We start from the raw sequence: 22,046 nt of genomic DNA, 5'->3' as shown, positions 1-22,046 counted from the left end.
TGAACATGTTGAATAACAAGAGTTTGACTACGTAGAATATTTATCAAATTCTTATGGAAATTAAAGATTTCATTAAAAAACTTGACAAAGTAATTATAACCCATATATTCTGTGAAGGAAATAAAGAAACTAACTAGATAGCGAATAAAGCAGTCATTAGGGACACTATGATGACTTGGCGTGACTACATCAACAAGGAGAGTGAGTTGATGGTGATTATTAATAATGATATGACTAATGTTATTGAAGGAGAGATTACATAAGATTAAGCAACTTATTATGCCAAGTGATGATTTTATTGAGGATTGTTTGTGTATCTCTAGGAGGTACTACTGCATCATCATCAAAAGTACTTGGCACATTTTAAGGGTGAAAAGTTTTCTTGAGATAAAACATACCTTGTTCTTAGTTGAAGTTACCATTTTTCAGAAAAATTACAGAGTAGGTTACACTATAGGTGGAGAGCCAAGGAAATAAGAGTCATCTACCTACAAGGAATGGAAGGTGAAATTTGTGGTGTGGGAGATTCTCCAGAAGGGAAAAGTGATGATGTAGATCGAGAAGTCAAATGGATACAAGCCCCACATTATTGATAATTTCTTCAAGAATTAGACTAAGGAAAGGGTTACTCTTCATGGGGTAACTGCGAATTTGAATGAGGAGTTTATCGTTGCGATAACTAGTCTTCCAATGGGGGGGCTAAAATTCAAAAAGGAAACAAACATATCAAATGCAACATTCAAGAAATTTCCAAAACATGATAATGAGGAGAAAAGGCTTGTGAAGAATGGGAACTTGTATGACCTAGACCAAATCAACTTAATCTGACATGATGTCTTATCCTACATTCATGAATATTTCATTCTAGATGGAAGATAAAAAGGGTGCATAAATTTCATTTTGTGTTTTTAAACCATTTTGGTATAAAGATAGACTGTCCTTCCCTTTTTATTTGAAATTCTCTCTGCTACATAGTATTCAGGCCCATAGGAAGAAGGAATCTAGACATGTACTTTATGAAGGTCTTATTTTATTAATTGAAAATTACTATAGAAATAATATAGTAAGCTTTCACCCATAGTGGAGAAGAAGAGAAAATTGGTCAATAGTGAGCATCACCAAAAGATGAGCACTAAGAAAATAAAAATAATAAGGTTAAAACCAAGGAGGGTTTTAGTGATAGCAAGGGCACAAAGAAGGAGATTAAGATGGAAAAATAAAAAATAAATAATGAGGAAGCTACGGAGTCTGAGAAAAGTGCAAATGATGAGGATAATATGAAAACGAGGAATTTTAGCTCTAACATGGATGGGTATTCTAGAAGTAGGGGTATATCAATGGCTAAGAATGAGAAGGAAAGTAGCAAAGAAATGAACATGGAGTAAAAAATGATTTCAGAACCCTTGGGACAAAATGATGGGAACCAAAGTAAAAAACCTACACCTACTAAAATGGATATTACTAATGTTAAAAGTTTGATGGATTCTGAAACAGCGAAGAATGATGAAGGAAAAGCCCCAATAATTAAAAATCAGTGCCTGAATAAGGAGAATTAGAAGGAGATGATGGAACAAAAGGGTTTAAGTATTGAAAATCAGCTCCATCTCAAGGAAACCCAGTAAATCACTAATGAGTCTGGAAAAAAGTTCGATGAAGAGATTAGAGATGAAAATAATTCAATGAAGTTGTCTTTCCTTCAAAAAGCCAAGCTAAAAGAGAATGCTTCCCTCCAAGTTGACTCTTAGCTCTACAATGAAATAATTATTCTAAAGAAAATTCAGAGAGATCTAGATCAAGAAAAAATGAAGAGAACCTAACTGGAAAATCAAGTTGGGTATATCCCTGAGAAATTAAATGAGTATGAAATGGAACTTCAGCAACTAAAAAATAGTGGGCAAAAAATGGAGATGATGTAATGCCTACCCCTACTTGACTTTTCTAATTTGTTTTGACTGGATTCTTTTAAGCCTATCTATTATTATGGTTTATGATTAGCAGTGCTAGATTACCGAAATTTATTAGTTGTATTTTATATTTAATTTATATATACATATATATGTGTGTGTGTGTGTGTATGTATATATATACATATATGTATATATGTACATATATGTACGTACATATATATACATATATACATATATATATATACATAGATATATACATATATATATATATATATATATATACATATACATACATATACATACATATACATATACATACATATACATACATATACATAGATGTATATATATATGTATATACATATATATACATATATGTATATATATATGTATATACATATATGTATATGTATGTATATGTATGTATATGTATATGTATGTATATGTACATATATATATATATGTATATACATATATGTATATATATACATATACATATACATACATATACATATGTATGTATATGTATGTATATGTATATGTATATATATACATATATGTATATACATATATATATATATGTACATATACATACATATACATATACATACATATACATACATATACATATATACATATACATATACATACATATACATATATGTATATACATACACACACACACACACACACACACACACACACATATATATATATATATATGTTGAGGTACTTGGTACTTAGTGCCAATTATTTTAGTTATTGAATGATGTTAGTTAGACAAATTATTTTTATGCAGTTTCTATGGATACTTACCCCATACTTGCATGTGTATGGTGTGTGTGTGTATGTTTTCTTTATGTTTGACGTTTCTGATGTGGTTGAAGAAGGGAGTCATAGTCACCTACTAGCCGAGATTTACACGATGAACCACTTCCTTCCATTACCTATTTATTTTAGAATATTGTATTTGTACATGTGTGGATTTTATGTAGATTGTACGTACCGGGTATCAACTTCCCTAAATTGCCAAGATGATCGTACCATATCACAATATTTCAATGGTATAAGTAGGGATATAACTCTTAAGTCCAAATCCTAAACTCTAAGCCAATTGTCCTAAAAAATAGGACAAGTATCTAAGTTAGTTTACCCATCCGAATTTCTCAAGTGACATGAATTTGTGATTTTGACCCTAGAATTTGATTATGTTCTTTGCCTTCAGTTAAGTTGTCATTTTTAGTTTTGTGAGTTTCTGGTGATTCTCTATTATAATTAAATCAAATTAAAAGATAATTTAATGATTTAATTTAATGAACATTTTATAAATAAATTTGATATTTAATTATATTTAATTAATTGAGAAATTAATTAAATAAAACAATTAAATTTAAAAGATTAAAGTTCTAATTCTAGCATATTTATATTTATTTTATTTAATTATTATTATTTAAGAGTTCTATTTTAATAATAAACTCTAAATAATATTATTAGTTGAGTAATAAATATTATTTCATTAAAAAGAAAATATTAAAATATGTGAATATTTGATTAATTAAAAACTAATTAAATCTATGCTTTAAATAAAAAGTCTAAATTAAAGGTCTAAATTTAGAGTCTAAATTAGAGGTCTAAATTTATAAAATTGGTTAAAGAAAGATTAGAATATGATATTATTTAATTAATTAGAAATTAATTAAATATGTACTTCAGTTTAAAATATTTATTTTAAAAGTCTAATTTAAGAAGTTGAATAAAAATAGAATTAAAATATTAAAAGATTAAATATAAAATATTATTTTATTATTATTATTTAATTAATAATTATTAAATTAGAGTTGCATTTAAATTATGAGCTTAAATTATTCTTATTAATTTATTTAATAAACTATACTTTAAATAGTGCTTGCACTAATTAATAAAGTGGAGGAAAAGAAAATATAAAAGAATATTTTAATTAAAAAGTTCTTTAAATGTGTATGAAAGAATTAAATTTAAAAGACTATATTAAAATTATATTTTTAACATATTTATATTTATTTAATTTAATTAGGAGTTTTATTTTAATAATAAACTCTAAATAATGTTATTAATTAAGTTAATAAATATATTATTTTAAAAACATCTCGTGAATTAATTAAATAAAAGAATGAAAATTTAAAGATAAAGTTATGGTTCTAATTGTGGTGTAGTTATATCTATTTAATTTAATTATAATTATTTAGGAGTTTTATTTTAATAATAAATTCTAAATAATATTATTAATTAAATTAATTTATATATTATTAAAAAAACTTTGAAAATTAATAAGGGAGAGCAAACTTTAATTTAATAAAATTTATTTTAATTAAATTGCATAAAGTGTATGCATGAAAATTAAAATATAGTAATTAAAGATAAAAAGTTTTCGCATGATTGCATGATCAAAGCCTTGATTTGGGGAAAAAATTCTTTATTAAGGAAATCAGAGCTCATTTCTAGATACATAAGTTTGAAGGAGCCAATTTTCGAAAAGAGGGCTTTCAAAGGAAAAAGAAGGTTCTTGCGTGTTTGTGCGTTCATTGTTTTAGCATTAGATCCAAGTAGGATCTTATGGATTTGTACACTAGTTGTTCATTCTTCGAATTCTTGTCTTCTTCGTGTCTATTGTGTTTCTGTTTTCAAAAGTTCTCTGGGTTGAAACTCTTGTTTGAGAAAATTGATTTTCATTATAGAATTGTTTATGATTTAATCTAAAAACTTTAGTAAATATTGAACTTTAGGGTTTTCAAAACCTAATGAATTATGAAATTCTTTTGTATGCACTTTATGTAACATGTGATTTACTAGTGTTGGGGTTTTTGGATTTGACTTAGCTTTGGCTAGTCAGGATGTCTATCAGAGGCTCAGGAATTCTGTTTTGTGATGTCATGATAATGTTTTGATCTTGATCATTTATACTCAACCATGGTAATGTGTCTAGTATTCTCTATGAGATGTTTTGATGCATTGATTGTTATTGCTTTCCAGTGTTCTTGTGTCAAACTGAGGTGAATGGTGTGACCTATCTAATATGACCTTTGAGTCTTTGATCAGTTGTATTTGGATTGATTTTCAATCGCTTGTATAGGACTCAGGTGTTTGTATGATTTATTTTTGGTGATGTCATGTTATGACATAGATTGGTTTATGTATACTTGATTTTGGGATTAGTTCTATTAAGATGATCGTATTGGTGAAATCCGTGATTATGATCAGTGATTTTCAATACTTGTCAGTTCCTTGTTTAAGAATTGATGTATGGTATGTGGTCTTTTGTGATCTTTTGGTTTTATTGAGCTTAGGGTAGGTTATCTATATGCCATGTTGGGAAGTGGCTTGTAATGGAGGTCAGGGCCCATAGTGGCTGCCAGGGTAACCCATTGTAGCTTATTTAATAAGTGATAACATTTCATTAAATGGGTTTAAAATGAATTAATAAGATATTAGTACCACTGAAAGTCACCAAGGGGTTGGAGGATTAAAAGACTAACCGGGTAACCTTAGAGTTGACTTGTTAGTATGCCTTGTCAGTATGAAAGATTACTAGTGCCACATAGAGTCACTAGGGGGCCGAAGGATTAAAAGACTAGTCAGGTAACCCTAGAGTTGGTTTATGCGATGAAACTTGCCCACTTGCATAGTAGATTTCCTACGTGTTTGTATTGCCTCTGGGATTAGTTGATAATTGTCTCTTGTTACCTTTGAGTTAGATTGCTTTCAGGTGATTCCTTAAACCTAGATGTTATTTTTGATTGTTGAGTTTGTTATCTTGTTTGGGACGTGAGACTACCTCCTCAGCATGGTGGGAGTGGACCTTTTTGGGTTCCATAAGGTCAAGTGGTAGTGCAAATCTTTCTCTTGAGTGGCCGAGGTCTCTTACCTCTTGTGCACCCCAATCCTTTGTCCACCAGTCCCCAATTCTTGACTATACTGTAGTCACTAGGATTAACAGGTTCAGTCATATCACACTTGGCATAGATAGTTTCCTAGAGTTTGCTCAGAATCATCTACCACAGTTTAGTGACTCCCAAACTAGAGTTACAAAAAATCTTGCGATTACATTCCAACCAAAGATTTCAAAGAATAAAAGTAGGTCCAACAACCCAAGCCACCTGGAGGAATGTTGTTTTTGCTAGAGGTCTGCCAAGGCTATCTTAAAATTCAATAAGAGATTCAACATGAATGCACCCATGACACCACGCCTCCCACCACTTATGCCAAATTTCTCTAGAGAGAGGGCATAAGAAGAATAAGTGAGAAACATTCTCTCCATTCAACATACACAGGGAACAGAGAGAAGGGCCCTGAAACCCTCTTATCTGAAGGTTATCCCAAGTAAGACATTTCTTTTGAGCAACCAGCCATAAGAAAAAAATACACTTTGGCCAAGAGAATTTATTCCAAACCTTCTTCCACTAGGGAACTTCATTTATTCCATGACATTTACTATCTAGCTAAGCTTAACCTTGGGCCACACTGAACTTGCCTTTAGGACATGGATCCCAAATAAGGATGTCCTTGTCCTTAGAGGAGCTACACAGCCTATCAGAGAGGAGACTCGAATCTCCAAGGAACCCCCCAAGATCCTTCGAACAAGCCACATCCACTGATCCACACCATTTGACTGTCCTGAAGTGAGCCACCATGGTCCATCTTACAATAGTAAAAATCTGACAAAGAGGCTGGAAGTGAGGGTAACTGGAAAGAATGGGAGGATGACTGTCCCAAGATTCCTACCAAAATAATGCACTCGATCCCTCATTACATATCCAGAAAAGGCCTTCCTTGATAAGAGGAGCTCCCCTTTTAAGAGTATCCCAAATAAAGGAACCCTTCCCATCTAGAGCTAATCTATACTTCACTCCCAAAAAGTACTTTTGGGCCAGAATCTTAGCCCAATCCTGATCCTAATTCTTGCACCACCTCTAGTATAACTTAGCAACTAGAGCCTTGACACCAACAACCATACTTTTAAGGCCCAAACCCCCAGCAAACTTTGACAAGAAAATTGTGTCCCAATTGACTAAGCTCCATTTAAAAGAGAGAAGATTGCCTAACCAAAGGAATTGTCGAGACAGAGCATCAAATTCTTTCATAACACCAATGGGAGGAGCTTGCACAAGACAACTGTAAATGGGAAGAGCCTGAATCACTATCTTGAGGAGGATAACTCTCCCAGCAGAAGATAGCTGCCTATGAGTCTAGTGGCTCACCCTGCTACAAAATTTGTCCAAAAGATCTTGCCAATATTCCTTCAGCTAAGTCCCTAGAGCTAAGGGGACTCTAAACTAAATCAAAGGAAGAGAGCCAATTTGAAACCTAAGAATCTTGGCAATCTTGAGTTGGATCGACTGTGGAGTATTAAAGAAATAAATAGATGATTTACAATTTACTACCCAGAAGCTTTCAAATAAATGTCTAAAATCATTCTAAAATTTCTTGCCTCATTTATAGTAGCCAAGCCCATTAGTCTAGTATCATCCACAAATTGGAGGTGCATGTATGCTGGAATATTATTGTGCCACTTCCACCCATGGACAAGCCCCTGCTCAGCTTGAAATTTTATAAATCCGCCTAAGCCCTCTACCATAATGATAAAGAGATACAGAGAGAGAGGATCCCCCTGTTAGAGTCCCTAAGAAGTAGAGAATAGCTCAGTAGGTTCTCCATTAATAAGAATAAAAAAAGATGGGGAAGTCACACAATTGAGAATCCAATCAACCCATTCCATATCAAATCCGAAAGCTAGAAGCACACGACCCAAGAACTCCCAGCTAACCCAGTCATATGCTTTTGCTAAATCCAACTTAATAAACATAGCCTTTTCCTTAAACATGGCCATAGAGTGGATAGCCTCTAAAGCAATAACCACCCCATCAAGAATCTATCTGCCACCAACAAAGCCTCCTTATTCCTTAGATATCAAAGTAGCCAAATAAGGCTTGAGCCTTTCAGCAATCAATTTGGTGATAATTTTGTAAGTGACATTGGATAAAGTAAGAGGTCTGAACTGATCCAAACTATTAGCCCCGTCAATCTTGGGATTGCGAGCTAGGAAGGTAGCATTCAAAGACTTGAGCATTTGTTTGTTCTGATGTGATTCTTGGACTACTTCGAGAAGATCAAATTTAATAATCTCCCAAAATTCTTGGAAAAATTCAATGGGAAAACCATCTGGGCCAGGGGCTTTAGCTTTCTTCATACCAAAAACCACCTTCTCTAGCTCTTCAAGCAAAATAGGCCTTAACAGATTCCTACTCATATTGCTATAAACAAGTTGGGGAATGCAATCTTAAATAGTCCTTGTCTCCACCATTGAACAAGGTTCCTCCTTAGAGAAGATTTGGGAAAAGTATCTAATGGTCTCTAGAGAAATTGCCTCTTTGGAAGAGAGTTGATCTCTAGAAGCAAAAATGAGAGAAGAGATAGAATTACCAGACCTGCGAGCTTTAACCATGTTATGAAAGAAAGCAATGTTTCTGTCTCCCTCTTGTAGCCAATCCACACGAGACTTTTTCTTCCAAAATATTTCCTCTTGAAGCTCCCATTTCTTTAATTCCCTTAGAGCTGAGGACTTTGTAGAAATTAAATCTAGAGTCATTCCTTGGTCCCTGATCTGGCGAGTGACACTATCCAGCCTAGCCTGGGTCACTCGCAATTGGTCTTGAAGATTCCCAAAGCACTATTTGTTCCACTTTTTAAGCCTAAATTTCACATGCTGAAGCTTCTTCTCAAAGGAGAACATGGAGGTGCCATGAGGAGGCCTGCCCTCATGCCACCAGGCTATCATAAGATCCTGTAGAGAGGGATCCCTCAACCACATCAGCTAAAACTTGAAAGAGGTATTTTTAGAAACCTTAAAAGGAGTGGTAGAGAGCTTAATAGGCTAGTGGTCAGAGCCTCTCCAATCAAGAACTTTTGATTTGGTAGACCATTTGATATCCATCTAAAAACAAGAAACTAGGAACCTATCTAGCCTTTCCAAAATGGCCTCCGTCCCGCTCCTATTATTCTAGGTGAATGTACTAGAGCTAGGTTCAACATCAATGAGATTCAAATAACCAATATTATCTCTAAGCATACTTGAAGAAGGGCCTTGTCGAGCACTCCCACCTGTCTTTTCCTCTAAACTAGTAACAACATTAAAGTCTCTAGCCACAATCCAAGGGAGGAAAGGATCTAAGGAGAAAACAAAGGTGATCTGTGACCACGTAAGAGATTTACCTGCCAAATCATTAGGAGCGTAAATATTGGATAACATGCACCTTTCCCTCATCTCAAAGTGAGAAGCCATCAAAGAGATATAGGACCTACTCAAAATTACCACAAAGGAGTCACCTTCCTAGGATTCCAAAGAGAGGCGAGTCCACCTGAGCTACCTTGAGCACCCACTCCCTGCCAGCTACCATGGGGCTACAACTTTGGCCCTCAACTATCCAACTCATCAGCTGTAAGCTTAGTTTCCTGAATGAAAACAATATTTGGAGAATGAGAATCTATCAATCTATGAACAACCTTTTGTTTAGGGATGTTGTTCAACCCCTCACATTCCAGGAGAGAATAATCATTTGGAAGATTGCGAGAAGTGGGAGTCAACGGGCTTCACAAACCCTGCCTCAACTAAAGTCTCTCCCATCATCTTAGCCTTCTCTTGATCAATCTTCCTTCCACTCTTAGCACAAATCTAAAACTATTCTTACTTCTATAAGAGTAGTAAATTGAGTTACTAGTTGTAGATTTTTTTTCTTCTATTGTTAATTGCATATGATTTTTTTTACCTTTATAATAATAATTTTAATATAATAAATTTTTAAATAATTTTATTCTAAAAAGTTATAGTATAAGGGAAGTATATTAATAGTCATTATAGCTAATTTCATGTATGAATAGATCCTAAATAGTAATAATTGATTTTTATGCCAACTTCAAAATGCCCTAAAAATCATGTATTGCATCTATTTCATCTTTTTCAAAAATTATCAATATATATGTACAATTTTTCTAATACTCATTCCAAAATTGTTAATACTTGTACTTAAGTATTCTAATAATAGCTAAAATATTCTAACTAAAAAAGAATTTATACTAATTAAAATAAGAACGTAAATGAATAGGAACTTTAGTAATTGAAAGATTGGGTTAAAAAAAGTGAACCATATTAACAAAAGTGAACCATATTTATTTCAATAATATGATCACCAAATGATCTAAATATTTAAAAATAATATATTTAAATGATTAACAAGCCTTTTCATTTGTCACACCCATTTTAATAGGAGTTTCATATGTTTGGAAGTTTAAGATCAACGTACTTTCTACCACTCACATTTTCTAGAACAAGTATGCCATAGCAATACACATCTGCCTTTTTTATCAAATAACTATGAACACCATATTTTGGCATCGTATATTCTTTTCCAAACAATAAAATCATAAGCAATCATTCAATTTAACATAAAGAAGGGGCAACAAATTTGCACAAGTAATGAATCTTACATGGTATCACTGACTCTAGTAAGATGTGTCCAATTTTCTACAAAGAGCCTTGCCAATGCAAAATCTATAATTTTGGCCTAAAGTTGTTATCTAGAAGTATATTGGCAACTTCAATATTCCAGTGAACATTTCGAAAGGGGATTCTTCATTTAAAAATGCAAGTTTCTTCATCATTCCCAAAATTATCTCAAATCACAATGTCCACCTAAATGGTTTCACCATTTTTTGTTGCTAGAGATATTACAAAATAGATTTTAAAGAGATGCATAGGGATTTATCCAAAATAATTTGTTATTTCTCTATTTCATGAGAAGGATTTAGATAAACTAAATAGATATTTGTCAAGGTTTATGTTAGGCATGAATTCGTAAACTAGTAGCCTCTCTAGTCCTCATGTGCAACACCCAAACAAATGAACAACATTATAGTGATGAACAACATTGATGAGATTCACTTTTGTTACAAATTTGTTTGATGCCCTTGTAGTTTGTTGTGTGAAAAGCTTTTTCACTACAAACTCTCGACTATCGTTGAACATTGCTTGCAAACACTCCATACTTGATTCAAAATATGCTTTAGGTTTAAAAGATTGACAATCTATATACCTTATAAACTTAGCCAAATCCTCCTTCACCAACTTTCATGCTTGGATCAAATTTTTAAACTGTAGATCAAAGTGAATCATAACTAAAGAGATGATCCCACTTAGGGTCTTCTTCGACAATAAATTATACATATGTTAAAACCAATGACACAAATTATACACTCAAATAATAACTTTAATCCTAATTACTTTGAATCAATTTACAATACGAATCCTTTTGTAAAACTTCTTCAATTTCATCAAATTTTGAGACTCTTTATATCATTTTACAATATGAATCTTATTGTACAAGGGTGAACAAGTGACATGATTGGTTTGATTGCATGATCTCATCAATTTTTCTTGACATTTCTTTCTAAAAGAACATTCACCTAGGAAGATGTATCAAATTATTTCAAGTAGGAAGAGTCTTCTTTAATCTAAAGAGGAGATGAGATTAACCCTAGCAACTCAAATGGTCTTTGATCTAAGTGGCCATGGAAATGTTGATAAAAAGAATGGATAAAAATTAACATGCATAAGAATACGTGTAAGCATATGGCTCAAGCAGTAATTTTTTTTTGATGTTAGATAAATTCTAAAATCCCTCCAAGAGTGTAGTTTTAGATGAGACTTTCTCAAGGTGCACAAATTTTAAGAAGCAAAGTAATGCCTAAAAATGATATCAAAAACTATAGTTTGCTGCCTTAAGAACATGGACTAATAATATAATTTAATATAAAGATAAATAAAGTCATTCCAATTGATATCTCAAGTATTTCTTTAGATATATGAATACCAGTTATATGATAGTTGGATGAGTTGTTGACATCTCTAATTTTGAAAAGAAGGATATAAACATTAGAAAACTTGAATTTAATAAATCATTGTAAATTTTCACAAATGATGGATGGACATTGCATCACTCTAATTGATTAAATTTTATTATTAAATACCTATTTAATAAATAAAAATGAAGTTGACCCCTGTATATAAATAAATGATTAAATATATACTCACATAAGATTTGGCATTAAACTATTTTTGTTGAAGTTCAGAAATAGTAGGAGGAGACAAGAAGAATGAAGACTTCAAAGAACACTACACAGAATATTTACACACACATATAAAAAAATATTTACAAAATTGCTGGAGGTAAAGGCTTGGCAGTCCAAACTATCCGAGTTCAAAAGAAGAAGAAAGGGACACGCACATATTTAAATTTCCAGAGCGATGGAGCATCGGGTGTAATTAAAACTGTAAGCTTTTGGAGCACTTGGGCTCGGAAGAAGTGGGAAGATGAGGCGTGGGGCAGTGAGACTGAAGGAGTTGTGGAGGTGGAATGGGAGGAGGGGCGTAACATACATGCCACGGCCAGGGGACGGGGAAGCGCGGGCTGTGACGATGATACCAGGGGATGGCATAGGCCCCCTTGTGACTGGCGCGGTGCAGCAGGTAATGGAGGCCATGCACTCTCCAATCTTCTTCGAGACATTCCATGTGAGCGGCAACATGACCAGCGTGCCCTCGGAAGTCATCGATTCCATCCGCAAGAACAAGGTGTGCTTGAAGGGCGGCCTGGCCACGCCCGTGGGAGGTGGCGTGAGCTCTCTGAATGTGCAGCTGCGGAAGGAGCTGGACCTCTATGCCTCGCTCGTCCACTGCTTCACACTCCCTGGCCTTCCCAGTCGTCATGACCATGTTGATATTGTCGTCATCAGGGAGAACACAGAGGGGGAGTACTCTGGCCTTGAACATGAGGTCGTTCCCGGCGTCGTCGAGAGCCTCAAGGTAACTTCAATCTTTCCTCTTCAGAGGATGTTTGCGAATTATCACAATTCAGGAGCTTTTGGAGAAATTTGTTCAATAGTTTTGACGTTTGTTGGTTTATCCAGTGTTGTACTTTTACAATTCGCAGGTTTCTCAGGCTTCTTGAGAGAATTATGGAGTAATTTTGACATCATTTTTCTGTTTGTATTCATCTTTAGAATGTTTGGCCTTAGAATCGTGCAATTGATTACAAATTGCAATGCAGCTTGTTTGATGAACTTGACAAACTAATTAACCCAAGATTGTAAAAAGTAATTCTCGTAAGTGCAATTCATGTAGCTTATTCTGTATAACGTTTTTCAACAATCAACCACCCCATTACTTATACCTCCCCTTTTTATAATCTATTTGGTACAGTCTGTTATCTAATTCAGGCTATGTAAATGACGTTTTTAAACCATGTCTTTCAGTTGCAGAAACGTGGGAGGAAATTATTTGGATGTTATAACAGAAATTAGCTTCAATTTGACCTCAACTTGCCAGGACAGTTTGTGGGAGATAACATTGCTGAAGGCATGCTAAATCTTGAAATTTGGCTAAGCTTGGATTTTTTTGAAATCCCCCAAAATCTAGAATTTGCATTTTAACTCCTGTGAAGCTGAAACCTATCTCAAACAACGTGACACTATTTACACAAACATAACTTAAAGTATAAGAACCTTATACTTAAATGTTATTTGTATAAATCCTCCTGCCCTTGAGCTGCAAATGCAAACTGGTCTCAGAAAATGACATTTTTGGGCATTTGACCTCTAATTTTGCTACACGTGTGAGTGTTTTCCCAAAACTTGCCAAGTTTTCTGGTGAAAAACTTGACAAGTACTTGGCAAGATTTTCAACTATGGTTTCAACTATAAAATGACAAAAAACATAGAAAATATGCAGCTGTGCATCTGGAAACACTGCAATTTTGACTCCATACAGCTGGGATGATTCATCAGCCTGCACGAAAAAGTGACGATTTCCTTGATTCTTTTGTTCCCTCCATGGATGGGATATCAACTGCATAGATTGATGATGTCCTAATATAAAATATGCCATATAGTGCTTAACTCTCTCTTATATGAACACTTCGTCAGGAAAAAACTCTCTTCAAGTTGGGATATGTCTTAGCAGGTGTACAGACTGATTACATGAGCACTCTGAGGTTATCTTTTATTGTTTATTTTTCCCCTTTGTTGGTGTAAATAGGGGTATTAAGTAGTTCCATTATTAGGTCCTGTTTACTCCTTATCATTTAAGTTTACTTACACTAAAATAGATATTTTTTGGATGTGTGTATATATAAAACTTGCTATAATTTGTGCCCTAAGCTGCATTTTAATAATTATTCGCTCATTTTTCAAATCCAATTTGCTTTCGTGTAGTGATGTTTTTTAACTTAAAGTTAAGAGCATTATAGAGTATTACAGTTTTTCATCTTTCATGGTTTGCTTTTACTTTTTTGTCTATTTTATATGCCTTCACTTCACTTATTCTTGAATTTCATGTTGATCACGCCAGGGATAACTTTAAGAAACCCTTCCCGAGAAAAATATGTAAAATGTTAGCGAATTCAACATTGAATATGCAGGGAAAATTTCTAATTGAGGGCGATTTTTTCATTCGAGGCAAGGGAGAAAATTATTTTCTATTGGTGAAATTTTCCTTTCCGTATCAAAATTTAATACTGACTGTGACGAATTAATTTTTTTTTGGTATGCAAATAAATGTAGGCAATTTTTTGTTGTTGGTCATGAACATTTTTGTAATGTAAGAGGCAAATTAATTATTTCATATAACACAAAATATTAATATAGTTGGCTAATATGTTGGTTTCCAAAAAGAGATTATTTAATTTTTTGGTGAATTTATAAAGTCACAAATGGTACATGGCCCACATGCCAAGTGTACACTATACAATGTACTTGTAGTATGTCGATCCATTAAATTTCAATTAATAATGTGTCTTTTTTTATTGCCAACTTGGTCGTCATCATTTTTAATGTTGTCATTTTTATGGTGAAAGGAATTAATTTGGACTGTTGATGTAATATAGATCAGTGGCTTCAGCTCTATTTCAGGCCTAATTTTAAATGACAGTCCATCAAGTCTAAATCTTCCCGAAATTAGGACACATGTCCCAAAGACCAAAACATAAAATAGTTGGCTAAACGGGGGTAGTTGGAGACACGTGTCAGTAAAATGGTAGACGATGCTCAACTTGAGGGAAAATACTATTTTATTTTAAGGGTGAAATACATTGTTCAATAAGAAAACATTTGGGAAAGACTGGCCAAATTTTTAAAATAATTGTGTTCTAAATGTAGATTACATTGGCGATTGGACCGGGATTTGGGACCAATTATGTGTAAACTAATGAGCGATTAGCATGGGATTTGTACCCAAATTAATTAATATTTTGGCGAAGTGGTTGACCCCATATGTAGGTTTTATTCACCAAATTGCAATTTTCCAAAGATACGGAATAGCCAATTGGCGAAGATTCACCACTAAAGAAATCACTGGATCACGCCTCTCTTATGGATGGTTAAATTCCATTCAAATCAGATCATCAAAAATCAGATTTGAACCATTCATTACCAACATATCTACAGTTTCCTGTTGGGCATGGCTTGGAACTGCTTGGATAGCATGTCTGGAAAAAAAATAATTGGCTGCTGTACAAGGAGAGAAAATAGATTTGTAACACTTCTAGAATACTTGTAATTGATATGTTGACTTTCATCAATTTAATCAATTGAAGTTGGGGCTTATGATCTTTTTCAAATTGTGATAAATTCTACTTTAGTCTTATTTGCATTCACCTTTATCATTTTGCACGCATTTCAAAACACAAGGAAAATAAAAAATAGAAAACCCCCCAAAATACTAAAAAATCAGAAGATTGCAAAACCTCAAAAAAATCAGGAAATTTAAAGAAACATAAAAGAAATCAGAACTTCCAGTAATCAGATCAGAAGGGAGCTTTCAATGTTGTTAGAGCAACGATCTTGCCAAAGTGAGGGTATTGTGATCATTTCTATGTATCCTGGAAGGATTGGGCCATACAGATATTATCATGGTTACAGGGAGACCCGTCTACCCCCCTAAAAGTCGCGTCTCGGAGACCGAGACGCGTCTCCGAAGACCTCAAAAAAGGTTGGAGACTTCATGACGAAGTCCTGAAGTCTCCCCGTCTCCTAATCCAAAAAGTGAAGTCTCCTCGAAGTCTCCTAGTAAAATATAAATGTAAAATATAATATTAAATAATTTTATATATTTTAGCCCTCATTTGAATGTTTTTAATACAAAAATTAAGACCACCGACAATATAAATGATTAAATCATTTAATATATTTTATTTAATAAATTAATAACTTTAAAAACATTAGAAACACTTTTAAAAAATTATTTTTATTCAACAATTTAAATGATTAAATCATTTAAAATATTTTTGGAGAGATGATTTTTTGGAGAGCATGATAGCTAAAGACCTTGAAATGGATGATCACAACCTTGTGGAGTAGATGATAGTACCATCAATATACTAATACTAGATATATTTCTATTTTTTGTTTATTGTACAAAGTGTTCATTTTTGTTTGCATATCGGCAATTCAGCATCAAACTATATTTTTTTTAATTTAAAATTTGAATATGTAATGATAATCTCAGCGATTATCAATTTGATATGATGGTGATCATATGCAATATTCAAAAAACAAATACGTCTATGAGATATAATATTGTGATCATGTGAGTTTTGAAATCTTTAACTCTATGAGTCTATTTTAATTTTTAATGTGACATTACTATTATTATTTACTTTAGCCTTACAGTATTACTATTTTCAAATCTTGTATTCACTTTTAGTATTAGACTCTTTAAACTATTATAAAAAAATAAAATTAAAAATTGCCGTCTCCAAGTACTCCCGTCTCCTATTTGAAAAATTGTCGTACCGGTACCAGTACCAGTACCGGAGACCTTGAAGTCTCCCCGTCTCCCGGTAACCTTGGATATTATACTTGCAGGAGAGTACAAGGGCAATTGAGTTTTGATATGGTTACTCCACTAGGTGTAACTATGGGTGATGTGCATGATGGTAATATGAGTCCTCCATTAGAGGGAGAGACGGAGTCAACAAGACGATCCAGATTGTGAGTTATTTAGAACTATTGTTAATCACAACCATTGGTTGTGCAGGCCTTAAAGCGGATAAATGGAACCCTTGATAGATTGGATTTGGATTGCCCTAGGGATAGGAGAGACAGGTAGGACAGGTCAGTATGAGTTACAAGAAGGCATGGGGGCAATAAAACTCCATATTTATTGGATAGTGCATTTGATTCTTCTCTGTGCAGTAGAACATGATATAGACAATTGACAGACCTATGTAACCCCATTTTCGCCTAGAGAGGAACCACCACCATTTGACTCACTTGAAGGCATGGAGATTCAGGATGTTGTTATGGTAGCTAGTAATCAGTGGGAACACCTTCCAAAGCATGTTAGAGATGCTTTTCTTCTACACTAGCATCATGCATAGTCTCGAGACAATATGAGGAAATGTGGTGATAGACGGCCTAGAGAACAGCACAGTGGTGACCTCAAGCGAGCAATGAGCAAGCTCAATTTATCTTCTTTTAATGGTAGTGGGAAGATCGGTACATGAGCATGGGTGCACAATCTTGGCATCTACCTTTCATTTAAATCAATGCTCGGGGATGAGGCTATTGAGTTTGCAGCATTAGATTTGGATGTTGAGGCTTTTGATTGGTTGTGTCATGGTTTGGTTACCCAAAACCATGGACTCATTCATTCGTACAAGGAGTACACTAAGTGTTTGATTGCCAGATACTATCATAAGGATGTTGAGCTGTACTATGGGGATTTAGCATTTTTGCGACAAATTGGACACTGAAATTTATATAAATGGGGTTCAACGCAATGCTGCTATGGCTCCAAAGATGCCTGATAGATGTGTTTTATGGTGGTTTTTGAGGGTTTACATGACAAGTTACAAGTTATGGCCAGGGCTTTTAAGCCTAGGACTTTGTAGGAGGCTATTCAGAGTCCAAACTATCTTAGTCCTTGTTACCTCATCAGGATGTACTTGTTGTCAATAGGATACAGAGTTTTTCAAGAGCTTTGAGCCATTACAAAGGTCTTCTACACAATGCAAAAATGTGTTGCCTCCTCCCAGGATGTATTGGGAGACACATAATGAGTTGAGGAGAAAGAAGCTTTGTTTCTTATGTAAGAAGCCTTGGGAGCTTGGACACTAATGCTTCGGGAAAGGTAAGATGCATCTCATAGATGTTTTTGATGTGGTTGATAAGCTAATACAAAATATAGGTTCATAGGGTAGCAGTGTTGAGGGTAAGCGAGAGATTCCGTAGGTTGAGCTTGTAGATGGTGATGCATTGAATAAGCACCCCTTTTGGCTCAAAGGAGTGATTGAGAGACAACAAGTGACTTGCCTTGTGGATAGTAGTGGTATACACTATTTAATAGATGAGGCATTAGTTGCTAGGCATGAGTCATAGGCAGATGATTTCATTAGTTTCAGTGTGATAGTTGTAGATGGTTTCATTATGCGATGCACCTAGAGAGTCCCACAACTTAGCATACAAATGGCTGACTACATCTTGACCAATAATATCTATGTTGCAGGTCTTGGTGCCAATAGTTATAGCAACTTGGTAGGTACATACAAGATTTTAGGTGGATGGAGTGTTCACGATAGATGTTAAGAAGGTTGTGCAGAAGGCTCTTTTCTCATGGTGGGCTTATGGTGGTTTTAACAAGTGGAATAAAGTCCATATTTAGACATGGAAATGTTACTTGAGCAATATAGTGTTGCATTTTGTTGAGGTCAACTTCTTCATAGGACAAGCTGTCATTTCATATAGATGTCTTGTTAGTGTTGGACAAGCACAATCTTGTATTTGGTGATATTCTCTTGAGAGACCTCCAGACTGTGGGTTTGAGCATGTGATTGAGCTTGAGGAGGGTGCCAAGCCCATGATTACCAGTCCCCGTTATCACCCTAAGAAACGTAAGGATTAGATAGAGAATACTATTTGCAAGCTTCTAAATATAGAGTACATTAGGCCTAGTTCTAGTCCCTTTGCTTGCTCTTTGGTATTGGTGAAGAAAAAGAATTTTGTTGCTGTTTCTCTTTCTAGGAGGCTTACAATTACCACACTCTACTTTATGAGTGAGATTTTAGTAGATTGGCAGTCTCAGCTTCTAGTTGGGTATTGCAAGAATCAATTTGCATGCGAGATTATGGATGGTCCAATTCAAGATGATATATATATGGTGTTTGATGATATGATTTATTATAAAAACAATTATTTGGTACCCAAATCAAAAGTGTAGGAGAACATCTTGCACACCATTCATTTCACATCACTTATAGGACATCTTGGGTATTTCAAGGCATATAGGCAAGTTAGAGAGATTTTCATGGTAGGGTCTCAAGGATGATATCTTGGGCCACGTATGCGAGAGTGTGATTTTTCAGCAGAACAAGTCAAATCATACATTTCTTCTAGGTTTTCTGTAACTATTGTTTATTCTAGAGTAGAAGTGAGAGAGCATATCGATGGATTTTATTATTGGTCTTCAGAGAGTTTAGGGGAAGGATTGCATCTACATGATTGTTGAAGTTTTCCCCCTTCTCTATTGCAACTATATAGTATCTCAGGTGGCAAAGCTATTCTTTTGTGAGGTGTTTAAACTCCATGCATTCCCCAAGACCATTGTCAGTGATTAGGAGAGTAGGTTTATGGGCATCTTTTGGCAAGAGCTATTTTGATTAGCAATATAGAGTTGACCCCTAGCACTAGTTATAACCCACAAACAAATGGACATATGGAGATAGTGAATAAGTGGGTTGAGGTTTATTTGCATAACTGTGTTTTAGGTTAGCAGAAGGCTTGGGTGTGATGGTTGTATTTGGGCAATTAGCTATTTTGATTAGCAAGTATAGAGTTGACCCCTAGCACTTGTTATAACCCACAAACAAATAGACATATGGAGAATACTCAATAAGTGGGCTGAGGGTTATTTTCATAACTATGTTTTAGGTTAGTTGAAGGTCTGGGTGTGATGGTTGTATTTGGGTGAGTATTTTTATAATACTACATACCGTATGTCTTTTGGTATGACTCCCTTCGAAGCGTTGTATGGTTATGATGCCTTATCATTTTGGACTTGGTGTTGGATGATATCAGAGTGCCAAGAGCTTAGGATTGGCTATAGGACAATTAGAATATCCTTAATGCACTTAAGGATAATATTCAACACACACAAAGTCAACGAAAGATGTATGCAAATCAACATAGGGTTGAGAGGACATTTGAGGTTGGAGACATGATTTTCTTGCAGCTATAGCCATACAAACAAAGCGCAATCAAGAGGAGTGGGGTAGAGAAGCTCAAGCCTTGGTTTTATGGTCTATACAAAGTCTTGAGGAGGATTGGAGAGGTAGTGTATGAGTTTCCTTTTGAGAGTAAGATAGATGTCTTTCATATGTCTTGCTTGAAGAAGGCTTTGGGCCAACATGTTGTCTATTCACTTGACTTGCTTCCATTGGATGAGGAGGGATGATTGGTTTTAATATTTGTAGAGATTCTAGATACAAGGGAGAGAAGGATGGAGAGAAGGATGTGGAGCAGAGTGATCAAAGAGTATTTTGTATGATTGAGAGACTTGCCTTTGGAGGGGTGCTATGTGGGAAGGAGAGATATATTGTAGTATCTAGTTTTGCAGTTGCTTGTGAGCAAGCAATCTCGAGAAGGGAGGATTGTAATGTCCCTTCCTTAGGCAGTTCAAACTACTAGAGATGTTGGCTTATTATCAAGGGTTCTTGTAGGTTAGTAGAGTGGTTAAGGAACCCAACCAAGACTTGTGGAGCTTAGTAGGGAGCTTCACAAGCCATTCTAGACTATTTGAGATTGTCTCCTATTTTTAAGGAGGATTTTTTTTTTCAATGTATCCTTGGGACGTGTCACCAGTATATTTTCAGCCATCCTTCTCCCAAAAACGTCTTAGAGACTTGGGGACACCTAGGGGACTTTGACTTTGACTTCCTGAACAAATTAGACTTTGACTCTATAATTAGCACAAATTTGGCATATGAATTCTGCTGATTCTTATATTTTAAGGTTCTATTATGTATAAGTACATGCTTTATCCATGTTTTGATATAAATATTTTAAATTTCTCTATATATTTTAATTTTCTCTATTGTTATATAGCTGTCCCCAAAATCGGCAAATTTTTTTGCCATCCTAAAAACCTGTCTCGTTGTCCCTTGTTGTTCCCGTCTCGAAGATTGGGAATTGGTTCAGGAGCTATTTTGAGTCAATTCCAAATTGGTTTGAGAGAGTTTCCTAAATTTTAGGAAGCGATCCTATGTTTTTATGAGAGGATTGGAAGTGGCCCTACTATATTTAGACATCACCCTTGGAATGGTGGCAACACCCAGTTTTTAGTTTTGGGTTCAGGTGATGGATTTAGGAATAAATTTGAAATATTAAGCTTATTACTTCAAAGTTCAATGTTTCATTTTAAATAAAATAAAGTGATTTTTGATGTAAATTACTTTAGAATATAATACTATATTAAGTGGCCCCCCTTGGCATGCATTGTTGGGAGGCTTAATGTTGTTTTAAAAGGTGGTCATTTGATTAATGAAAAATGAGTCTCTTGAAGAGGCTCAAACCTCTTTAGGACTTTCTAAAAATAAGCTGGTTGGGAACATAAACCCCTTAAATATTGGAAGGTTGGATGAAAAGCCAACTTTTCTTGGAGGGTAAATTCATTTGAAATTCATCATTGAGCAAATTGACATCATTATTTGGTGTTATCAGTGGATCAGTCATATTGAAGAGCAGATTTAAAGAATCGGATTGCAGATATGGGTTATTGAAGAGCAGATTTAAAGAATTGGATTGCAGATATGGGTTGCTAGCACTCCATTTATTAGTATTTATCAGAAATTTCAGCTAGATGTCACCTCCTTTGGGTTATTGCCATCAAACCATAGCTGGACATTAGGTTCTCAGAGCATATCAGATCATTAAAAATTAGATTTGAACCATTCATTACCAACAGATCAACCGTATCTAGTTGGACACGGCTTGACACTGCTTGGACAATTTTGTGTTTGGAGAAAATTTAATTGGCTGCTTTACAAGGAGAAAAATCAGATT

General features: G+C 34.4%; 1 protein-coding gene across 2 annotated transcripts in view; it reads left to right on the top strand.

The window, feature by feature from the left end:
* Positions 1-12,088: 12,088 nt before the first annotated feature.
* LOC149543006 (isocitrate dehydrogenase [NAD] regulatory subunit 1, mitochondrial-like) overlaps positions 12,089-22,046 on the top strand; it is a 104,205-nt gene continuing 94,247 nt past the window's right edge. Inside the window, exon 1 of one of the 2 annotated variants that reach the window (XM_089797937.1) lies at positions 12,089-12,798. In XM_089797937.1, the coding sequence (XP_089654063.1) occupies positions 12,307-12,798 (492 nt within the window). In that variant the 5' untranslated portion in view covers positions 12,089-12,306. The remainder of the gene's footprint in view (positions 12,799-22,046) is intronic. The other variant, XM_089797938.1, reaches the window with a different exon arrangement.

Source organism: Cupressus sempervirens, chromosome 8 (assembly GCF_028749045.1).
Source record: "Cupressus sempervirens isolate cs-2001-9-10 chromosome 8, ASM2874904v1, whole genome shotgun sequence".
In the NCBI taxonomy this organism is placed as follows: domain Eukaryota; kingdom Viridiplantae; phylum Streptophyta; class Pinopsida; order Cupressales; family Cupressaceae; genus Cupressus; species Cupressus sempervirens.
This window is presented reverse-complemented; position numbering and strand designations above follow the sequence as displayed.